This window comes from Rhodnius prolixus, unplaced genomic scaffold (assembly GCF_049639745.1).
Source record: "Rhodnius prolixus isolate KJV_2025 unplaced genomic scaffold, Rpr scaffold_3, whole genome shotgun sequence".
NCBI classification, from domain to species: Eukaryota; Metazoa; Arthropoda; class Insecta; order Hemiptera; family Reduviidae; genus Rhodnius; species Rhodnius prolixus.
The window spans coordinates 44,472,050-44,494,982 of NW_027411603.1; the positions used below are offsets into that span (position 1 = coordinate 44,472,050).

The 22,933-nt window shown below is 33.3% G+C and overlaps 1 protein-coding gene across 1 annotated transcript in view; it reads left to right on the plus strand.

Moving 5' to 3' along the window:
• Positions 1 to 3,421: 3,421 nt before the first annotated feature.
• LOC141453088 (uncharacterized) overlaps positions 3,422 to 22,933 on the plus strand; it is a 53,313-nt gene continuing 33,801 nt past the window's right edge. Inside the window, exons 1-3 of the mRNA XM_074125829.1 lie at positions 3,422 to 3,845; positions 4,828 to 5,720; positions 9,783 to 9,887. Coding sequence (XP_073981930.1) covers positions 3,435 to 3,845; positions 4,828 to 5,720; positions 9,783 to 9,887 — 1,409 coding nt within the window. The 5' untranslated portion in view covers positions 3,422 to 3,434. The remainder of the gene's footprint in view (positions 3,846 to 4,827; positions 5,721 to 9,782; positions 9,888 to 22,933) is intronic.

A 22,933-nucleotide genomic window follows, 5' to 3' on the forward strand; every position in this document is an offset into this window, starting at 1 on the left:
TAACTGAGACAAAGCCAGTGGAAATCTAGTCGCAGTTGAAGCCAATTCGGTATTTTTCCGTTGAATTTTGCATTACATATTCCAAAAAAAGGCTACCCATTGTGATTGTTTTAACTTGGGCCTTAAAAATAGATAACTGAGACAAAACCAGTGGAAATCTAGTCGCAGTTGAAGCCAATTCGGTATTTTTCCGTTGAATTTTGCATTACATATTCCAAAAAAGGCTACCCTTTGTGATTGTTTTAGCTTTGCCCTTAAAAATAGATAACTGAGACAAAACCAGTGGAAATCTAGTCGCAGTTGAAGCCAATTCGGTATTTTTCCGTTGAATTTTGCATTACATATTCCAAAAAAAGGCTCCCCTTTGTGATTGTTTTAGCTTTGATCTTAAAAATAGATGACTGAGACGAAACCAGTGGAAATCTAGTCGAACTTGAAGCCATTTCGGTATTTTTCCGTTGAATTTTGCATTACATATTCCAAAAAAAAGCTACCCTTTGTGATTGTTTTAGCTTTGCCCTTAAAAATAGATAACTGAGACAAAACCAATGGAAATCTAGTAGAACTTGAAACCTATTTGGTATTTTTCCGTTGAATTTTGCATTACATATTCCAATAAAAGGCTACCCTTTGTGATTGTTTTAGCTTAGGCCTTAAAAATAGATAACTGAGACAAAACCAGTGGAAATCTAGTCGCAGTTGAAGCCAATTCGGTATTTTTCCGTTGAATTTTGCATTACATATTCCAAAAAAAGGCTACCCATTGTGATTGTTTTAACTTAGGCCTTAAAAATAGATAACTGAGACAAAACCAGTGGAAATCTAGTCGCAGTTGAAGCCAATTCGGTATTTTTCCGTTGAATTTTGCATTACATATTCCAAAAAAAGGCTACCCTTTGTGATTGTTTTAGCTTTGCCCTTAAAAATAGATAACTGAGACAAAACCAGTGGAAATCTAGTCGCAGTTGAAGCCAATTCGGTATTTTTCCGTTGAATTTTGCATTACATATTCCAAAAAAAGGCTCCCCTTTGTGATTGTTTTAGCTTTGATCTTAAAAATAGATGACTGAGACGAAACCAGTGGAAATCTAGTCGAACTTGAAGCCATTTCGGTATTTTTCCGTTGAATTTTGCATTACATATTCCAACAAAAGGCTACCCATTGTAATTGTCTTAGCTTTAGCCTTAAAAATAGATAACTGAGATAAAACCAGTGGAAATCTAGTCGAACTTGAAGCCTATTCGGTATTTTTCCGTTGAATTTTGCATTACATATTCCAAAAAAAGTGTGCTCTCGAACGTAAGACTTCTGTAAGACGAATTCATGATTCAAAGACTTGCTGATTCTAATTTCAATAGTAACCAACTCTTTTTCTTTTTCTATTTTAATGTGCATGTGTAAGCGATTACTCAGAATTACGAGCATAATCAAGAAGAATCAAAAGAATCATTTGGAATAGTATTTATGAAGATGATCATTATTGTAACAAAAAATTATAATGAATGAACTAGACTGCATAAGGGGTTTGTGACTAATAAATTCAAATAAATGAAAACTTAATGCAGTCAAATTACTTTAATGATGTCAATGACATATTATTGAAATGTTGGGTACTTGCTACTGATTTGTGTACCTTATTTTAATCAATCATTATACTTAGCATTTTAAACTTTTAAAGTTTTTGTAACGGTGATCAAAAACAAGAAGTGGATCATACCGAACTTATGAAAATACAAGTCCTCGCTCGTGTTCAGCTTGTTTTCTTTAGGTTTTTGCTTTCTCTGAGTTGCTAAAGCTCATTACACTAGGCCCAGTATATTTTTGAAACCAATTTCTTTAGTGACAAAATTTCAAATTGAAGGTGTAGGAGTTAAATTTTTTAATATCTAAGGTTTTAAAGCTTCTAATGAAAAGATAGTAACAGAACTATTTACTAACTTTCAGTTTCATTCTGTACTAATTACATGACAATATTTACATGTTCACTTCACATTCTAGGAAAGGGAAAACACACTTGTGTGCATTCCTTCAGGATGTAGACTCACCTTTCTCTCACTAACACATAGAGGCAACGTCTATGTGTGTTTTTTTGCATTTTACAGTAATTTATTAAGGATGACTTCTCGCTTAGATGATTTGATTCAAAGAAACTTGTCTATATAGCCCTAGCTCTTTCCTCATTAAGTGAACAACATTAGACATGAGAAAGAAGACAATGGTGGTGCCCTTCCAGCATAAAAAAATGTATTAACGCTCGGCCACACACAATGGAAGTGCAACAATCCCAAACATTATAATATTTTCTGGAAAATGTTATATATAGGAGTTACTACATTAGTGTAAAAGTATTTTGTTTAGTTGTCAAGATGTTTTTGCACCTACTAGAAATGTTTGCTGGGTTCATTGTAAGTAAAAATATTTTGTGCTTATTTATGATTACAAATTACTTTTGCTTTGTTGTTCTTTTGGTCAAGAAATTCCTCATAAACGATCTTACCATTAATTTTTTTTTGTTTTGAGAAGATAATTTGCAGTGAAATTTTTTCTTTACACCAATATGTTATTTTTAAAATTTTAAGATATTACACTTACAAAAATGAAACTACAAACTGTTCACATTATTATGAGGTACGTATATCTTTTCATAAAGAATTTAAAATATTTCAAAAGAACAGCAATCCCTACTATTATAAACGTTTACAAAACTTTCGCTGGCCCATTGGGTTATTATTATCCAGCTGGTTTTCAGAGATATTCTACTCCTAAAGAATTTCTTAAAAACAGTTTTCTGAAGTACAATAATAATAATAATTTGTCTTTACTCAAATACCCAAACAAAACAAGAGAAAAACAAAATACATTCTTTATTTAATGATATACCTGACAGGTCCATGACCGGCTGAGGGGAATTTTCTGAAATATTATGTGTATGTTTTTATTATTAATAAAGAATATTTCATAAAATAATTAAGAGAAATTCTATATATAAAAAAAATCATTAATTGGACATTTTTGTGATTAGGTAATGTTAATTATTTTCTCTTTCGTTTCCTTTCTACGGCTCCGTAATAAGAAATAATGTCTCCAGGAATTTTGAGGCTACCTGAGATAGAGAAAGCGATTTATAGCAAGTATTGTGAGCGAACAAATTAGAAATGAAAAATGAATGATTTACTTTTGTGATATTACAAAGGTTTTTGAATGGAAAGTGAGGATCAATCAGAAATTCCTTTCAACCTTTGCAGCTAAGAGAACATCGCCAAATTTTAGATATACAGTTTTCCCTAGACATACACATTTTGCGGACCCCCCAATTCTGAAAAGAAGGTTTTCATTTTCTGTGAGAAGGGAGTGGTTAAACTTTTCTCTTTACTAAATGTATATATAAAAAAAAAAATCTTACTAATTTTGAGCGTTGATTTGTTTAATTTGAATGTGCCTTGGACGTCGGCCCGATATTCATTTAGGAATATTTAAAATTGTCCTAACTTATTTACGTAATGTAAATTATTGTCTGTTACAGTTAAAGAACGGTGTACTTTGGGCTTTAGCTGTAATTTTCCACAATGTTGTGGCAGTTGATGTTTCTACCAAAGCTAATCAGTCAAATGGATGCAATAATACAACTTGTCAGTTCGCAGCACCACCAGTTGAGGCCATGTCACGTCTCTTACCTTCTACAGGTGATGGAATAGTTTCTAATGAGACAAGACATCCTTCAGCATCTAATTTAGAAATTGTTACCACGTCGTCACCATCTGGGTTATCGGCATATTCCAAGTTTGTTCACACCAGTGATAAGAACACATTTGCTCCAAGTCCTTTTCTGGGCATGATATCAGAGGTAAGAAAATTGAAAAGTTTTTGCATAATGGAAAATTATTAATAAAAATAAGTATTTTTAGAATAAGAATGTGCTCGATAGGTAATAATAAGAAATAAAAATCAGCACCATGAGGATATAACCTATAGTGAGCCAGGTGTTACGTTGGGTTGGATTAAATATCATTTTTAAATGTTTTATTAAAAACAATATCTCTCTTTCTCCAGTGAGTAGGACATTTCTTCCACTACTGTTGGATCGGACTTATTAATCTGAAGAGAGGCATCAGGGAAAGCTTGCAATGTCTGCTTTTTCTGTGTCTCGAAGATAATGATTTCACAACTGAACTCTATTGTAATCTTGCTATTTTAGCCAAAAGGTACGCCGCTTTTGCCAACAGAAAAAAAAATATCCTTTTTAGGGCGATGTAGTAGTGTTAGAACATAACATGCTACAGACTGCCTCAAAAATGAATGAGCAGGGGTTTGAAATTCTTACTCACCCAGCTTAAAGCCCAGACCTCGCCTCTTCGGATCACCATTTGTACCCAAGCTTATTTTTTTAAAACAAACTTAACTGCAAAGAATGAGGTTGTAGTTAATTCTTTAAGATGTCGAGAACTTTCGCGATACAAAATGGAAATTGTAATATTGTCACGAAGTTGGGTTGGAATGATTCATTAAAATGCATTACACTTAGAAAAATAAATTGTTATTACTTATTAATATTCATTAAAGTAAAACAGAAAAAAAAACAACAGACTTTTGATACTCCCCAAAGAACATTTGTTCTTAGAAATACCAGTAGTTATTCTCCTAAATCCAGCGTCTGTTTATATGTATATAGTTGTATTAATATCATTTTGGAGTTAATTTTTAATGTTCCAATAAGCATTAATTTATAATGTTCCAATTTTGTATTCATTAAACAATTAATTGTTTTCTTTTAATGCGACGAACTTTGTCATTAAATGCTTGATAATCTTCTTTTTTTTATGCTGCAGGTTAAAACTCATGCTCAAGGAATATCAGTGGGAGAAATTCTACCAGATACCATTGGAGACAATCACAGTACCCGAAATAAGCTTGCTTTTTTTGGTCCTAGCAAGCCTGTATATCTTCAATCCGAACTGCAAGTCATAACTGCAAAACCTTCTATATCTCATGAAACATTGTACGAAAAAACACCTGAGCATCAACATCTAGCTGATGCTTCTTACAATCTTAAAGAACTGAAGACTAATGTTGACAAATTTGAAATCAAAAGCCATACAGAACCTCTATTACATGCTATACTTGGAAATTCACAGTTAAAACAAAATGACTATCACACTCCAGATTTATCAACGTACAATGTAAAAGATATAATTGATCTTCAAAAATATCAAGAAATTCGTGGAAAACCAGACATTATGTTGCATCCAACGGAATCAGCATCTCCTGAACTAAAGCAAAACAATTTCCAAGCTCCAGTACTGCCTTCGTTTCCTTTTAAAGACTTAAAACAGTACAAATATCAACAAAACTTTGAAACCAGAGACAAACCTGATTCTTTCTTCAATGGCTTCGACACTTTACATATGTTTAAAGGAAATGACTATAAACTGCCATCGGAATCACTGTTCAATCAGCCATCTACCCACAATGGAGATGGTTACCATTTTGAACGTCCTATTGGAGTGGTAGAGTCTAACACTTTGCCAGACTATCATCGGCCAGTATTTCAAGTTACTGAATCAGTGAAACCAATTAAAGAGGAAACTTATGAAATTGATCCGAAATATACTCTACGTCCTCCAGCAAAGTCGTACGGTGTATCTGAATACGAAGGTCATGGCCATGGATATGAAGGACATCATCCTTATGACAGTACACATCTACACTATGGAGATGATAGGTATGTGCATATTTTTTGTTTACCAGACTAAGTCAAGACATTGTATATTTTAAAGAAGTTTAATGTTAGTTGTAAGAACAACTTATGCGTTTCCAATTTTGTAAGTCCACTAATCATTTCAAGTTAACACATTCCAGTTTCCCAATTATTGCTTTTTAGTCTCTTCTAAAAACTTATTAGTACTTCATTTACTTCAGGACTATTATTTTTAACTTCCTTATAAATGAAGGTAATACCCTTAAGTACCTCTTATCCTGTGATCACTTGCGACAGTCTTGTAAACCACACCAACCCTTCTGTTTCTCTATCCACATCCAATAAAGTCCATACTACTCTCCCTTTGATTGTATCCGTCGTACCCGGCATGTTTTTATTTTTTATGACTGGTTTCAAATTTTATTTTATTGATTAATCAATTTGGTGTTTTGAATTTGATTCAAAAAAAGGTTTTCCATCACTACTGCACTTCTGACCCAAGCAGTTATCTAGCCCTGAGGGCTTAAACTACATTATACTCTACCTTTTTTCGTACTATCCAGAGAATGTCAAACATTGACATTTATGGGAGCCTAGCCCTATCTCTCTTCAGTCTACTTTTCTCCACTTGTATCCTAGTATAAGGGGAATAAAAAAGATGAATATAAACGGAAATATTGTTTATAACAACAGTTTAAAAATTCCGTAAATCTATGGACTAGGTTTCAGTAATTCCTAAAAGGCTTGCGTAAAACTTCTGACAGTTTTTTTTGTTTAAAATTTTTTCTAACATTTTTACAAATAAAGGCCTATCACTTTTGTAAGAAATTTTCCCCGTAAAAATTGATTCCAGATCCGAGAAAGTTGTGTTTAAATAACTTTTCTTTTCTTTTTCTAAATCTATTTGTATGTACAGATCACTGTTACAGTTTAAGGTAAGTATGGTTACCGACTGATGTCGCTTTAGTACTGCATCTAATACTACTAGAAATCCTTGACGAGTATCATCTAACGGACAATGAATGAAATCGACCTTACTTTCCCCGTTTGAGTTTTCTCTTTCATTTATTTACAAAGTAAAGGCAGAGGGCTTGCTATTTTTTAAAATAATCTTTTACTTTCAGTATTATATTATATACTTTTATGTTCTCTTATCCCACTACAGAGAAAGTTCAGCAATCGTACAGATTTTCATCGGAAAATCGCTTTTCGCCAGATTCAGTCTCTTAGATCAGTTTGGTGAAGGGATTTTTGACTTTTCTTTTTTAAGATAGTCGTAATACTTTAAATTGACAACTCCGAAAGAAATGAGACATTAATAGTAAAAATTTAATCTGAGCTGTCACGTCTGGACTATTTGCAAGTTAACACCATCATTCCATCAAGTTCTTAAATCTTAAGCTGGGTCAGCTTCAATATTTGGGGTCGTCCGTTAACCTGTTGAAAGAGATTACGTTATCAGATTCAGTTATAAACTTCATACATAGATAATTGTTTACAATAGATTATGGGAATCATCTGTTTTATTGTGTTAGATAATTTTTTTTTTTTTTGGCGCATCAACAGCTGAGGTTATTAGCGCCCGGAGCTTTTTCCAGTGCACTGCCGGCCTCCGGACAGTGTTCTCTCGTTACAGACAACACTGTCCATCACCGGACAGTGAGCTGTAAGAAGCTCCTAGAAAGAGAAAATCTAAGGGTCAGCTGCTGGATTCGAACCCGGGACCTCCGCGTGGGAGTCCAGTATGCTAACCTCATAGCTAATCCCTTCCCTTAGATAAATTTTAAGTGAGTAATTATCACTTGGGTTCCAAAAATTAATAGACATTACTTTTATTAAACGTGACCTCGATTTCTAAAGAGTGATTCCTGCCTTTCGCCATTTGGATTGTGCATTAAATCCATTTTTCATTAATGAAAAAAATTCTTCTATTGGATTTTCAAGTAGCTTACTGACGGCTTTGTTTCTAAATAACGCTTTACTGGGTTCTGGAGTTGAACTTAAGCTTGCAACTAAGAGAAGAAGAACCGTGTCCACCGTCTCATTTTTCTCTGCCGATTTCTTGAGTTCCAAGGCTTAGAGAAAAATTAGCATTTGCTTCAGATGATAGTGGGCCGTGGCGCAGGTAGCCTCACTGCCTGAGTAATCCACTTCTGTTCCTGAAGATCTTATCTCAACATTTTTTTTCCCCTTCAAGATTGTTCGTCTATATTCTTCAATTTTTTTGAAACAACTCGGAGCATTTGTTTCTTCAGTTCTTTTAACTTCAAATAATTGGTATTTTTAGTTGAACCAGTGCTAATCGCAAATAAAAACCTGTTAATTTTTATTGAAAGATTTGCTTCGAGATGTTTCTTTTCAAATAACTTCAAAGATTGTAGTCAGTTTATACTTTGTTATCCTCTTAAATACCACTTAGTCTGAATATGTGTTAGTATTAAGTGGTTAATACACACTTAATGTGAGGAATGTTGTGCAACTGATTTTAAACTAGAAGATTAACTATTTCTTAGAAAATATTTAGTCAAATTCCAAAATAAATTCTTTTTATAAATACTAGAGAAGAGTTTAATAGTCGGAAGGACAACCTAATCATTTAGCCTATTTGATAACAGTGCTCGCTCACACGCACATTTCCTGTCTGGTAGATTCCGGTTTGCAGGTGATGGTAAGATAACTTTCTTTGAAAATATGTCAAGTGAACCACCTTTCCATCCTCTCCAAAGCTCTGCGCCGTCGAACTAAAAAAAACAAAAAAAAAACGAGAGACTAAACTACAGGTGGGGAGAATCTCTCCCCCTTCTAGAGAGTCACTTTCGAGAAAGCTTTTCTTCCCCCACTTACCACCAAAATATTTGAAATGATTTTGAAAAAAGAACTTCTTGAATCAAAACTGTAAATATTATACATATATGTTTATATTCAATGGGCATTTATTTACGAAAAAGTGCTTTGTACTTTAAGCTATAATAACTTCTTCAAAATCTAAATAATTTGAATGTAAGTAGACTAAAATTTGAAAAAGAAACGTGAAAACTGTTTTACTATAATTTTCATGGTCCTAACTATTTAGACACCTTCAATTTCCATATTTACAAAAACGTTTGATTCTTTCTACAAACATTATATAGATTGTAAACCCTTTACCTCACACTTAATTGACACTTTTGATGGTGTACTATTAAAATAACCCCTTCTTAAAATTGAATTGTCCAAGGAAAACGATTAAAGTAAAAGTTACAGATTTATTGTAAATTTAATGTGTACACACACGAAATTTATAGAAAATCCAAAGAAGATTTTTGAGTAAATCTCAAAAAAATGGGAGATCAATTCAGTTTAGTGGTACTTTAAAGTTGAAAAATTCTCTTTTAGACTCGAAAATTTTACATAGATTTTGTATTTATTTTGTTGGTACTTTGAATGTTAGTTGAAAACAGTAAAAATTATTTAGTTTCATTATAATAAAAGAATTTTGACGTATTCAAGCTTGTTGTTTCAGAAGATCCTCTTCTTAAAATCAAGTTTCATGAAAAGAAATTGAAACTATAGGACCAGAACCTTGAGTAGACTTCGTACGGTCGCAAAACAAAAATAAGTTGTAAGACTTCTGGGGCAAAAAGACTTTCTTCAAAACCCAAATTTTAGTTTGATTTGCACTGACTGTACACAAGTGAAATACGTAAAACTCAGTGAAATAGTTTGAGGGGAGGCTAACTCTATCCATCGCTCACAGAAAAAATGTATTTAGGGAAAAGGTTTTAAACAAGAGTTAGAAGACTTTTGAAGAATTCGTGGCGAACTGAAAACATATGAAAGTAAAAAAAAAAATTAACAATCTAGGTTTTTTTTTGTTTTTTTAAAAAAAATAGAAAACGGGTTAATCTAGCTAGAGAACAACTCGACCAAAGTGGGATTTTTACTATAAAATGCAAAATGTGACTATTTCTTCCTTTTTTTTTAATGGCCATTATACTATTATGTAGCCTATTTTAATATGTATTTTTTTTTTCTAATGGTTTTTGGTCAAACTGTATTAATAACTATAATCACTTAACTAGGTTATTTCTTATAATGGTGTTCCAGTTCGTTCAAATGGAAATCGGTGTTCAGATTCTTGGCCACAATCATACCATTTGGAATGTTGGTTGCAGCACTTAGTCCAAGTATTCTGGTGGTGAATCCTTCAGAGTAAGTCTATTTATTTACTTCTATAAATATAAGTCAGAGTAAGTCTATTTATTTATGTACTTCTATAAATATATATGCTTTTGCGAAATCATTAAGTTACTACTTGTAAAACTTCATCTCTCTCCTCTTAATCACCTGCATTTAATTTTATAATTAATTCAGGACATTAGAGCTTATTATAATAAGGTCAATCAACATATGTGGGCCCTAATAACTCTAAAGCTGCCTGCATTGAGATTTTTCTCTTGTTAGAAGATTTTATTGCTTTCGGTGATGGACATTGTAGTCCATCTGACTAAAATGTTGTCTGTGTTTTTTTTTTTTTTATGACTAGTCATAAAATTTCTATTATTTGAGTAAAAAATAATGGGCTAACATTTTGAATCATTTTTAAAATATAAATGTAAATAAACTTTATTCTTTATTAGTAACTTACGGAAGATATATGGCCAGATTGATTTTTTATGGTTTTTGATGACCTATTTGTTGTTGTTGCTGTGGCAACGTAAGTTTGTTGAATGAGACGTAAGAAGTGGAAGTTGATACCTTTTAATTTTGGTTTATTTATTTACTTTATTTCCCTACTGACGGTAATATCCGTTTTGAGGCCCCGTTCGCCCCCCCCCCCAAACAGTTTTTGTGTGAATGTATGAGAGAGAGAACAGCCTAACACAGAAACGAAAAGTCAGAGAAAGGCCTAAAGTTAATGGAGAATTGAGTCTAATTCCATTTATAGAGAATTATCTAATTCTAAAATTACGTCCTATTTCTGTTCAGCGGAGGCTATTCACTTTGCGGATCTGATGGTGGACCATTATTCACTTATTCCTTGTTGGTGGAAGCAATGGAATCATGAACAGTTTCCGAATTTGTGTTATCACTGAAAATGCATGCATTATGGGTACCACGTTTACGAGGAAAATGTTTTGAGCCCAAGGTCTGTGAGTGGGAGGAGATTTATGAGAGTTGGTGTTTGGTGTCTCAAAGAATGGCTCAAACTCTAAAAAAAATCTCAAAAAAAAAGTTCCCTGAAACTCCGCAATGATGGTGCTATTTCTAGCACTAAAGTTTCAGCTGCAATTTTGCAACCAGAATTGAGACTTCACTAAAGCGTTTAAACCCAGAAAAGGGCTTTAACGATTTACCTTAACTTAGTAAACGTTTTGCACCCTTTTACTGTAACTTATTTTTTGGGAACTTCATCTTTAACCGCCTTTCTACAACGTCACTTCAGAACTTGCCTACATTTGCGGTGAATGGTATCAAGTAATACTAAAAGAATTTGAGGAATCTGATGGCAATGTGACCCGTTAGGAAATTTACTGTCATCTTCACCATCTACCCACAGAATCTATTATCTCGTTTTTCTAGGTCCACCCTTTTTACAGGTACCCTCTAAGTCAAGTCGTATTGTACTATCTTCAAAAGTAATATTGTCAGAGAAGAGATTTGTAAATTAAAATCAATGCACTGGATTTCCACATAGACATTCTGGATTCGAGTACAGCTACCTACTCTCTGATTTCCTCTTTCTAGGAGCCTGTTACAGTGTTGTCTGTAATAAAAAGAACTATGTCTGCAGGCTAGCTGTGCGTTGAAAAGGCTTAAAGATTTGGGGACGCTTAAACAGAAGATTTGGTGCACATTTCTAAATTGGGGAAGGTACTTCTTATATTCGCAGAATGGTACTTGTATAATGACACGTATTTCGGGCAAAATTAATCATGGAGAATTCGCCAACAGATGAAACCTTCTTGATACAGGCGGTGGATAGTACATCAACTTTTGAGCCTATTTCGATTTTTCAGTTTTGAGTTATAACATCGCGTAAAGTACCACTTCTAACTTATTGTGTTTGTAACAATGCCGCGGAAACTAATTTAGAACAATAGTGACAACATTAATACTTCCGCTTGAAGGTGAAGTGAAAGTTAACATTAGAATAACTAATAATAAAAAGTACTTTTTTTAAACTAGTAAGTGCTTTCTCTAATTAATCAAGAGACTAGAATAATGTTAATCTCCATTAAGGTATAAATAATTCTGGTCCACCAGAAAGTAAGAAAAAAATATACAAAAAATCTGGCGTCTACATCCAGAGGAGTTGGCTGCCATAAATTTCCTTTTTAATATCTTACCTTTCCAACTAAACTTGTTATTACAATTAATGAGATTTAAACTTCTTATTATAATATTAGTTAAAGGAATAACTGATTATAAAAGAATCTTTAAAAAAAGAGGTATATTATTATTATTATTATTTTTTAATGTTTTATTAATTTGCAACTGCAAATGTGATGTAATGTAATGTCTTGAATGAAGATTGAAGAAGGCACCCAATGGCGACACTCCATTAACGTGAACAGATGCACTATACTGTTATGAGAAGAGTAGATCGCGGGGCCATCTTCTCTTCAATCTCCTTGGAGGATTATCTGGTAATGTGGAAGAAGATAAGTGTTCAATTAAAGGATTAGGATGAGCTGCTTGTAAAGGAATGAAATTTTTAAGAAACGAGTTTTTTGTAAGGTCGTTAATGAAAGGGGATGTTGTGGTCATTATGAATAGTGAGATTAGAAATATATAGATTGGAGCGTTAAGAAGTTTTCGTAGGATTTTTGATTGTAAAGTCTGAATGCGTAAAGAATTGGAACGCTTAGTTGATCCCCCATACTTCGGATGCTGTATGACCAAATAGGTCGCAATAACAGCTAGGTATAATAGTCCTTCGTTTTGTAGGTTAAGTTTGTCAAGTACTCTGGCGAGAAGTTTTGTAGCGTTGGTTAGTTTCTTGTCTTTTCAGTCTAGTCTAGGGGGATTCTATGTCAACCGTTTGTCTAGGTACAGTCCAAGGTAGCGTACTTTGTCCACAGTTGGTACAGGAGTTTGGTTCAAAATGTTAGGAGGTAGGATTTTCCGTCTGAGAGTAAATACTATAAACTTTGACTTCGTAACATTGGTTTTGATTCGCCATTTGAAAAGAGGTACATGTTAAAGTATAAATTTGGGTGAGATATAGATCCAAGTATTATGATCCCTGATGAACCAGATGATCTTACCTCACCTCTATATCCCTCAAATATATACATCTGAGAGATCTCAGAAACTAGGAGGGATTCAATGGCGAGTGTATACCTATTCCAAAAACCTGGTAACTAACCAGGTTACCAAATCTTTTTCTTTTATATTAACATCATGGTCTTCAAAATGTTATTGATCTGTCTCCTCGATCTCTCCGCAGAGAACATGCAAAAGCTAGGTCAAACTTCTTTCTCTTTTTTTTTAAAGGTGTCTTCCAAGGCGACAATGGATACCTTTCATAGCATCTACAAAAAAAAAAGTCCCATTATATTTTTTATTGCTACCAATCAAAAGTCAATTAATTTTTGAATTAAATCTTAAATTAGTTCTCGATTATCAATTTATATTGCCTTAATTAAAAACTTTATTAAAAGAATAAATAAATATAAAAAACCAAATTGTCGGAATCTCTGTTGAGGATCTGCCATTTCCTGTCCAGATGTAAAACCCCACAGATGATGGGGGATATTCTCAAGTGTGGTACTTTCACTTGGTCAGAGACACACAGTCACGTGCAAGCAATTATACAGACAACTTGTTATATATATTTGGCATATATTTATATTTATAGAAGGATTAATATTCCTTTTCTGGGATTAAATACCCTTTTTGGTTAATTTTTACTGGACACCATGTTATTTAGGACAATATTTCGAACCTATAAAATATTTTTAGCGACCATCTGGTACAATCTCATTAATAAATTTCAATTTTTTTCCCTCCCGATATATTTACTGTGGTATAACCAAAGTCAGCACGTTTTTCTCCTTAAAATTCAGTATTGTTTATATAGTAACCTAATTAGTTTGCCCTTTGAAATATAGGACATCATTTCTATCAATGGGTACCTAACTTAAGGCCAAATATTCGATATATTTCCGATACATGAAGTATAAATTTTTCTGGTATTCCGTTTTCACTTCCTTTGCGCGTGTAAATTTTTGTATTAACCAAAGAGTGGGGCAGATAGTAGAACCTGAATTTCCAATTGGGCGGAACCTGTGCACTAATTAATAAGAAACAAAACAAAAGTCGCAGAAAGCTTAAAGTTAACCTCAATCTTAGACATGTCACTAAAGTTTTTGGTTAAAATCGGTAAAACTGAAGTTAACACATTACTGAATCGATTTACCTGTTCTGGTTATTCTTTCTTACCCTACACTAGGTAAGTAAAGCTATTCTAATCGTGCCGAATTTGATTTTGAGATATACCGGAATTATAGTTTTAGAGTATTACTTGTATTTAAGATTAGACTTTATATTAGCAAAAGAGATGTATGCAAGAATCAAATAAGAAATTATAGAATTTCTAAGCTAAAGACTGGAATCATCGTGCGAATCGTATGTTATGATCCCGGTACTTTATGATTGAACAGCAAATGTAGATGTTAATAAATAAGTGAAATGAGAACCCAAGAGTTAATACCATCTTCCTAGATTTATTTGAAAATAATAAATCTTAATACTTTGCGAATGGAATATACTATATTAATGACCAAATTGGCAACACTTGTTCAATTCCCCCCCCCCCCCCCCTCGTCACCGCAGAAATATTAAATATTGATTCTAGAGGCAGTTATTAAAGGCTGAAAGCTGTACCAAAATACATTATCTTCACATGCAAAGGAAAAATCAATCTTACTCAAATGTCAAATGTCTGATACGTGTTGTTCAATCTAAGCAAACATTCAACACAAGAGATATCCTTAATTTTCTAGACTTTTTTTTTGTTTTTAATTTGAATTACGTACTCCTAAATTCTTTATTGACTATTTGGCTAGTGAAAGTAAACCAATTTTTTGACTGGAACATTTATATATAAAGATGAATGAAATGAATATAATTTGAAAAGAGTAAAACAAAAATTAAATAATCTGGAGAAAAGTTTTAAGAATACTTCCGAATGCTAGAATGTAAAACTTCTTACGCATTTAACAAGAAAGAGCCGAGTTTTGATTGATTTCATAGACTATTTTTATTCTTAGTATTTATTGTAAATGAATCATTTTTAGCAAACAGGTCTGGTGATTCTCTTGTTCCTAATCTGGTGATTCGCTTGTTCCTAATCTGGCGATTCTCTTGTTCCTAATCTGGTGATTCTCTTGTTCCTAATCTGGTGATTCTCTTGTTCCTAATCTGGTGATTCTCTTGTTCCCAATCTGGTGATTCGCTTGTTCCTAATCTGGTGATTCTCTTGTTCCTAAACAAATAATGTTGTGAGTAAGCTGAACACTGAATTAATTAAAGTGTTCCAGACTTTCTGGTTGACATGTAGACACTAACAAAACTATTATTGAAAAAAATTATTATTATTTTTTATTTAAAAAGGTGAATTTTTGATGCTAACTCATTTTTAGAAAAGTCAAAACAATCGCAAATCTTTTTTCTTACAGTTATTAGTAAGAGAAAGTAAATCAAAACTAATATGAAAGAATGAAAATAATAATAATATTCATATAACAATGAATAATTACAAGAACCACATCGAGAAATGGAAATCGATTGTATTCACAAAATTAGAACAAATCCTGGGAACAGGTTTGATTTTTTTTTTTTAATCACTCTGAGATATCTGCTAGAATTAGACTATTAGCTTTAGATTAGACTTTGTCTATGCAAAATTAGATTGTAGTTACAATTAGAGAAAGACTAAGGAAAAGATAAATATATGAAGGAAAATAAAAACTATGCGGATGTAATTCTCCCCACTTTGAGCGACTTTCTAGCGGATGTTTGTATGTACATTTTTCTTCAGACAGAAATATGGTATACTATGTAATCACATTTTATTTTCGTGTTTTCGTATTTATTTTCTTTTACGAGTCTTGCATTGTGGTAGAAAGGTTCATAAATAGGTGCGAACTTTATTATAACACATATATAACTTATAAAAATAATGAAGTTCCTATGTATTTATATTGCAAGCTTCAATAAAGGAACGTTTAGGCTGGGGCTAAGATTATAATTTGCAGATAAAAAAAATAGTAAAACCTGCCAGAGGTGAAAGTTATAGAAGGGCATGTTTAATTGTGTTATATTTCTGAAGGGAATGTAAGGATCATAGGACGGCTATTTCGCAGCAGAGTGGGTTAGGATGATCATCTAGATTAGAGAGAAGTTTTAGCTGATGGTTTTTGGTTAAAGGAGTGTCTGGGTTTTGTGGAAGATATCTCGTAGAGGGAATCGATTCCAGTATGTTGTAGAGAATCAATCACTAATTTTAGAAACTTTGTGTTGTTCAGGGGTTCTAGGCGTAGTCATAGGGAGAGGAGTACTTTGTTCGGTTTCATTAAGTTAGATGCCCAGTTCTGTGAAGTATTTAGCAAGTTCTTCAGCGCTTGGTGTAAATTTGTCTATTTTCAGCGTGTGTTGTGCTTATCTCTTTGGGTATGTTACTTATTCTGCTTCAGCTACTATAATTTTGGCAGTAATCTATCATCGGAAGCACGAATTTGCTGACAGATAAGCTTTCATAAAGTTGATGGTTTTGGTTTTTTCGACCGTTGTTGATAGATGATTTTTTTGGGAATATCGAGGTGCGGTCATCAATAAAAACAACTTTTTTACTTTATACCAACGTACAGACCCTGTAGAAAGTAGTAAAAATTACCGAAACGTTGGTGTGCGAAAAAGTTTTGCTAAAAAAGGTTAGAGACATTGGAGTTAATGAAGAGACAGTATCATCTTCTTCCCCCCCCCCCCAGTAGATCTAGTTGTATGTTGCACAATAATAACATAAAAATTTGAACTTGACAATTCCACCATTTATAAGATCATGATGCAGGGAACAGGCTTGCCAAGAATAGGTCGCCTGCGCTTACCCTCCTGTTTCAAACCACGTATGACATAGGTCTGATTTTGTACGTTTCCAATGGGAGCCACAATAGACTTCCTTGTAGCAGCTTGTTTTACTTTTCTGTAGAAGCCATTATTCCAAATTATATTTTAAGGAGTAAGTAATTTTTAAATGTAGGCTTTTTTAAAATGTTTATCTCCTTAATTGTTCTGTCTTAATTCCACAGATGTTGCTTTTGCTCTCCATACATCCCTGGAATAATATATACTTCACTTTCAGTATAACTATTACGGCATCCTGAACGACTCCATTGTTGTGAAAATTGGGAAATTTGAATTCCTTTCTATCAAAGATGGTTATCACGTTGTGATTACTTGATATCTCCAAGGTATGGAAATAAGATTTACCCCAGATATTATAATTGAAAGTGAAAATACTATGAAATTATGAATTCACGTTTTAATATACATATTTTCCAAATCTTAGGTAAATTTCCCACTGTTTATTTATAAATGAAAATATCCAATTTGTAGAGAAGAAACAATAGAAATGATTAATATCAAAACAATGCCATCAGTTTACTATGCAAGCTTTCACTTAACACTATTACAGCTTAATCTGACTACTAAAATAAACTGCTTGCAGTAAAATATCTTTATAGGCAATCTTAATGTTAACTGAACATGATTATTACTGGTGGGCAGATGATTTGTGAAGCTGTATATACACACGCACACATCTATACTTATTACCTATTGGTTTAGTATACGACTAGTGGACCAATGGTCCGTAACTCATTTCAGAGGGGCGAGGAATCTATACCAATGTGAGAGCTGGAATCCCCCTTCATTGATTTATTGTATTTTGTTTTCAATTCACACTATGTTCATGTGATCTCTTATACCGCATTCAATTGCGTGTAAACTAATTTGCTATATTATTTATTTAAGAAAAATAAATTAACAAACATTTTATTGAAAATGTGATTAGATCTGGAGTGCCGGATATCTTTAATTTTATCCATCTTAGCACGCATGTTCATTGTATCTATATCCGGTTATGGACATTCATCCAACATCGTATTGATGATCATAAAGTGAGTCATTAATTAAATCATTTTTTATGACACGCTGTAAAATTTATTGCGAACCTCTACATCTCCCTTTGTGAAGAAGATATTAGAATGAAATATTGTATTGTTATACAATATACTTTTTCTGAGTTATAAGCTATAGTTTCTTTGATTACGGATCCGTAAGTAGTGAAGATATTGAGAGTTGAAATTTTTTTGGGTCATTTCACCCCTTATACAGGGTGTTCATTTTAAGACGGCTCAAACGGATGATCTGAACAAAAAATGGTAGAGGTAAAATTTGTTGCCCGTCGCCTCTAGTTTCAGAATATGTGACTTGATTTTAGATTCCTGCTCGCATACGCGGCTGACGCGCGATCAAAAGTGGGGGGTTCGCAGTTGACCCCCATTTTCATATACACAGTTTTAAAATGTATAAAAAGTTATGAAATAAACCGGAAACTGCAAATCGATACCTTTAAAATTAAAGGTGCTAGGCCATTTCAAAATCTGGTATTTATAAATCATATTTCAATTTTTTAACTTGTTATCAAAGAGAAAGAAGAGCTCGCGATAGGTCATTTTTATGTATTTTTTTTTTTGTCCCCTTTCTACTAAAAATATTGCCAAGGCAGTAAAGCTAGTATTTTTCTTAATATCGGGAAATAAGTCGTTTTCCGAGTGATTTTTCTAAGAAAAATCAAATGTTAAGAGCTTTAGATGTTCTCAAGCATACATAAAATGGCTAAAAATTAATTTTACACTTTTATGCTCTTTAAAACTGTGTATATGAAAATGGGGGTCAACTGCGAACTCTCACTTTTGGTCGCGCTTCAGCCGCGTATGCGGGCAGGAATCTAAAATCAAAAGTCACATATTCTGAAACTAGAGGTGACGGGCAACAAATTTTTCCTCCACCATTTTTCGCTCAGATCAACCGTTTAAGCATGAAATGCATTTGAGCCGTCTTAAAATGAACACCCTGTATATCCCACTGCAAAGAACATTTTAGGATGAAACTTTGATTTCTTAAACACTAGGTATACCCAAGTTAGCGAACCTAGGATACACATGCCATAGGTAAAACTCAAACTCTTTCGGCATTTTTTTTTGGTTTTTTCTACCAACAGAATCCCAGCTGATAAGGAGTTTTTGTTACAGTATCGCATAAAATGTATCACTGTTCGTACAACATGTTAGCTCATTTTGGGTGATACGCATCTACCGGGACAAAGTTAAATAAGTTTAAAGAATATAGCGAATTGTGGAGTGGATTGAAGAAATTATGGTATTTATTGAGAATAAGGATCTGGCAAACTTTCCTCAGATCAATGATCATAAAGTGGGTCATCTAATAAATATATATATTTTTTTTAATATGCTTGCAAATATATTTTTATATATGACATGGCACCTTAGTTAAGTTAGGGTGATTAATGTGGTAGCTTTTGTGTTTGGAGTTTTTTTTTTTTTACGAATTCACCTATATTAGGAGTAGTTCTTGGAGATGCTAACAGAATTAGGTGTTTAGGTGCATATCAGTTAACTTTGAGAAATAATTTGAGTTTCTGTATGTTCACAAAACATTGTTGATCCAAACCTACACCAATATCCGTCAGCCAAATCGGGTTAATTTGGAAAATCGCTTTTGGTACGAAGTTAGGGATTTTGATAAAGTTCCTGAAGACGGCATTCACATTTCAATTCAATTTTCCAGTAAGTCTTTGCAACGCCATTGTTGTCCTCCGCTCGTCTACAGGTTTGTTGGTTTCTGCTTACGGTCAATTTGTTTTGCTGTTTTGGTGTTCAGACTGATTAAAGTGAACAATCCGTTCATCTACTCGTACTTCAGATTATTCTAACTTCGGAATTTTTACTGCCAGTTGCACCGAATGAATGTCGCCTTGCGTGTATTTCCACTTTCTTAAAAATAAAATAGAAATCAGCCAGTATTTTACAGAGTTGATTTTTATGTTTGTATAAGCAAAATTTATTCAGTAGCGATTCAATTAGACTTAATTTAAAGCACACCAAACACTTTCTCTCTTTGTGAAAACATTACAAAGTATTTTGTAAAACGGTACTTGTTATTTTCTATTTGATCTAGATTCCATATACAGGATTGTTGCACGTACGTATTTCTCTCGTATTCCTGCTGTAAAACACAAGGACACCTTTTATGAAGATGAAATCTTGTTCCAACTCTCGCTTGATGGTAATTAATAATAAGAACATCTATAGTCAGGTATTTCAGTATAAAATGAAATTTGTAATAGACAATTTAAGAAAAAAGAAAAAATATTTTCTGTAAAGTATTTTTTTAGCTGAATACTGTCAGTCTTTGAATTATAAATTTGCATATCCAATGATACTAGGCCATAATTTCTCTCACCACAATTTGCTAGATTTTTCCCTATCCCGAAACATCCTAAAATTATTGTTCTCTGAATTGGGTAGTTAAAACCCACCTAAAAAAAAAATATATACAGGATGTCCCAAGCTATATGGATAACGACTTTTTCTCGGAAACTAAGATAGCTAGAAAAAAACTAAAAAATACGTGTTCCCTTAGTTTTTTGTTAGAAAATCAAATTTAATTTGTAAATTTTGTTCGGTGCTTCCAGAAGCGAGATACAGGCACCAACTTCATTTTTTCAAATGGGGAGGTGTGGTTTTTATTTAAGAAATAGATTCCTCTATTTTTTTTAAAGAAAAATTTACTTGGACGGTTTTTTTCTGTGAGCGATATTTTAGAAGTTATGAATGAAAACATGATTCTTATAAGAAATTTCAAAATGATAATATTATAACGGTTTTTTGATAGAATAAGAAGAAAAGTACTATTTTATTATAAATTTCACTCCTCATTAATATTATAGATCATGCTCGAACTGGCCTCCACCATTAGAGATGCATAGACAAGGAAATAGTCCATAGGTGTCAAATCCGGTGAACGAGGTGGCCACTGAATATCCCCCGTGTCGATATAACACCATCAGGCATGTAAAGAGATATCTCGACAGGCTATTTGATTGGCGTGTTATATCAACTCGGGGGGCGATTCAGTGGCCACCTCGTTCACCGGATTTGACACCTATGGACTATTTCCTCTGGGGATACCTGAAAAACAAGGTGATTATTCATAACTTTTTTCTTTCTTTCCTTATTTCTGCTTACCTAGAAGCATTTCTAAATGTAGGTGCATCAGAATCAAGCTGGGTTGGCATCTGTAGGTGAGCTAAAGCGAAGAATAATAGATGCCTGTAACTCGGTTAAAGCCGAATCTATTTCTTTGGCAGTAAGGGACGATTGGCAAGAAAGAGCATGTCTATGCATCTGTAATGGTGGAGGCCATTTCGAGCATGATCTGTAATATTAATGAGGAGTAAAATTTATAATAAAATAGTACTTTTCTTCTTATTCTATCAAAAAACCGTTATAATATTATCTTTTTGGCATTTCTTATAAGAATCATGTTTTCATTCCTAACTTCTAAAATATCGCTCACAGAAAAAAACCGTTCAAGTAAATTTTTCTTTAAAAAAAATAGAGGAATCTATTTCTGAAATAAAAACCGCACCTTCCCATTTGAAAAAATGAAGTTGGTGCCTGTATCTCGCTTCTGGAAGCACCGAAAATAATTTACAAAGTAAATTTGGATTCCTAACAAAAAACTAAGGGAACACGTATTTTTTAGTTTTTTTCTAGCTATCTTAGTTTCCGAGAAAAAGTCGTTATCCATATAGCTTGGGACACCCTGTACGTATATAGGCGATTATTTTACTGTACTTTTACTTCAATGTCCTCCGTCAAAATTTTAATCCAAAGTTGTTGGCCTATAATATAAGTTATCTCCAAATTTTTGGCGTTCTTCTATTTAATATATTATTTTAGAGAAACGATACAGCCGTTTTCAAGAAAATTCACCCAAAAAATTAAAAATCTTCCCGATTTTGATTCGATTTGACAGAATTAAGAGAAACTAAGAATTGCATCACCATTTTATTTCAATAAATTGAATGCTTTGACAAGTAACTGATTTTTAAAATAATGAAAATGTAGCGCGTAATGTTTAAATATAACATTTCTTTTAGATATTTAAGAATTGATGAATAATAATTAATTTTAAGTGGTTTTTTTTCCTTATTGTTTTCATTTTCTCCATAAATAATTGTCGAACGAAGTCTTGTTATATTGAAATAGAAAGTGCCAATTAGCCATGTAAATTTTTATGCAAAAAAGTGGCACACATCATGGGATGTGCAATTTAATAATCTTTTTTTTTTAAAAAAAGATCTTAAAATAACTTCGAAACTACAAGCTACAGGTAAAAACCTCTGGCCAAATATTCATTATTAGCCACTCATGTTAGTTTACTTCGAACAGAGAATTTTACGCGGACAAACTGTACCCTTTACTTTACTGATTGGGCATAACTGGCATATGTCTGGTTTAAAGTCCAATGTTTTGGTCCTTAATTTGAGTTCTACATCTCTGATCAAACTTTTGGGGTAAAAAAAAAAACTGTATTTTTTTTTTCCTATCCCGCGACAGAGGCGTTAAGCCATATTCTGTCTGGCAGCCCAATATCTTTCATATAGCGTATTCATGGCCCTGTAAAGCTTAAAAATCATTACGCCATAGTTGCCCAATGGGCAAATCGGCGAGTCCCTAATTACCTATTTTGTGGAGGTGTGCTTGCAGGTAATCGTGTCCTGTTGTTCCTCGGAAGAACACACAGACTCTTTTCTCGGGGAGGCCGACAGATATCCTGTTTTCTAGCAGTGTTGCCCACTTGGCTTTCCTGCGGCCATGCTCCTGAATTCCGCGTGTGATTTCCCCCCTTTATGTGGCTCCCTATAACTCTTCTAGCCGATGCGTAACACATTGCCTGATCAGGCTGATCACATTGACTTCCCCGTTTCGCAAGGTTATCGGTCTGCTCGTTACCTGGTAATCCACAATGTGCCGGAATCCACTGGAAAGCCAGGTGCTTCCCTTCTTGTAAGTAACTTTTCAATTATTTCGTGGCAGAACTCTTACGTCAGCGGAAATTCCACTCTAAGCTCCCGTTACAGCTGCTTGCGAGTCACTGAG